Source organism: Pygoscelis adeliae, unplaced genomic scaffold (genome assembly GCF_000699105.1).
Source record: "Pygoscelis adeliae isolate BGI_AS28 unplaced genomic scaffold, ASM69910v1 Scaffold867, whole genome shotgun sequence".
NCBI lineage: Eukaryota > Metazoa > Chordata > Aves > Sphenisciformes > Spheniscidae > Pygoscelis > Pygoscelis adeliae.
In genome coordinates, this window is record NW_008825125.1 from 9428 (window position 1) to 10607 (window position 1180).

At 66.7% G+C, this 1180-nt stretch overlaps 1 protein-coding gene across 1 annotated transcript in view; it reads left to right on the forward strand.

Annotated features, from left to right (window-relative positions):
* Window positions 1-1180, forward strand: part of LOC103920518 (phospholipid-transporting ATPase ID-like) — a gene marked incomplete at its 5' end in the record, with an annotated part of 12269 nt that overhangs the window by 7563 nt on the left and 3526 nt on the right. The window contains 5 exons of the mRNA XM_009328264.1: window positions 82-171; window positions 247-412; window positions 490-678; window positions 886-1001; window positions 1154-1173. Coding sequence (XP_009326539.1) covers window positions 82-171; window positions 247-412; window positions 490-678; window positions 886-1001; window positions 1154-1173 — 581 coding nt within the window. The remainder of the gene's footprint in view (window positions 1-81; window positions 172-246; window positions 413-489; window positions 679-885; window positions 1002-1153; window positions 1174-1180) is intronic.

Below are 1180 nucleotides of genomic sequence, written 5' to 3' on the forward strand. Positions count from 1 at the left end.
GGGGCGGAGGGCGCTCAGCCGTAGCTTTGGGGGGCAGCCGCTGCCCCCTGGCCCCCCTGGGCATGGGTGCCCATGGGGCAGCGGCGTTGGATCCCTGTCCTGGTTAACTCCATGCCCCGGCTCGCAGGTGACGTGCAGGACGTGCTGGGTCACAAGGCGGAGCTGGGAGAGGTAAGGGTGCCACAGGGCCGGTGCCTGGCTGTGCCGTGTGCCACAGAGGGGTAACCCTGTCTCTGCCCCTGCCAGAGGCCAGAGCCAGTTGACTTCTCCTTCAACCCGCTGGCGGACCTGCGGTTCCAGTTCTGGGACCCCAGCCTGCTGGAAGCTGTCAAGCTGGGCGACCCCCACGTGCACGAGTTCTTCCGCCTACTCTCGCTCTGCCACACTGTCATGTCCGAGGAGAAGAGCGAAGGTGGGTGCGAAGGGCAGGACCTGTCCCTGCGCGGCCCGGGGTGCGGCGCTGGCTGTGACCCTCTGTGCTGTCCCCAGGGGAGCTGTTTTACAAGGCTCAGTCCCCGGACGAGGGAGCGCTGGTCACAGCTGCCAGAAACTTCGGCTTCGTGTTCCGGTCCCGCACACCCAAGACTATCACGGTGCACGAGCTGGGTCGAGCCATCACCTACCAGCTGCTGGCCATCCTGGACTTCAACAACATCCGCAAGCGCATGTCCGTCATCGGTGAGGTCCTGGACACATTACAGGGGCTGTGGGGCTGGGAGGGCTGCGGTGGGGCCGGGGGGCGGGGGCTCGGTGCGGTGTGCTGGGGACCAGCCCCACACAGATGGTGACATGACTGTGGAGGCATCGTGGGGTCACGGCTGGGGGTTGGAGTGGGACCTCCTCCTGCACCCCTGAGCCAGGCAGCTTGTCCCCTGCTCCCCACAGTCCGCAGCCCCGAGGGCAAGATCCGGCTGTACTGCAAAGGTGCGGACACCATCCTGCTGGAGCGTCTGCACCCCATCAACCAGGACCTGACCAATGTCACCACCGACCACCTCAATGTGAGTGGGACGGGGTCCTGTGGGCAGGGCTGGGAAGGGAAGAGGGGCTGCCCAGAAGCGTGGAGCCTGGCTTGTGCCCTGTCCTGGGGGGCAGTCAGGGTCTGGGGACACCGTCAGGGTCTGCCTGTGCACTCAGCTCCGGCCGCTTGCAGGAATATGCTGGCGAGGGGCGGCGGGGG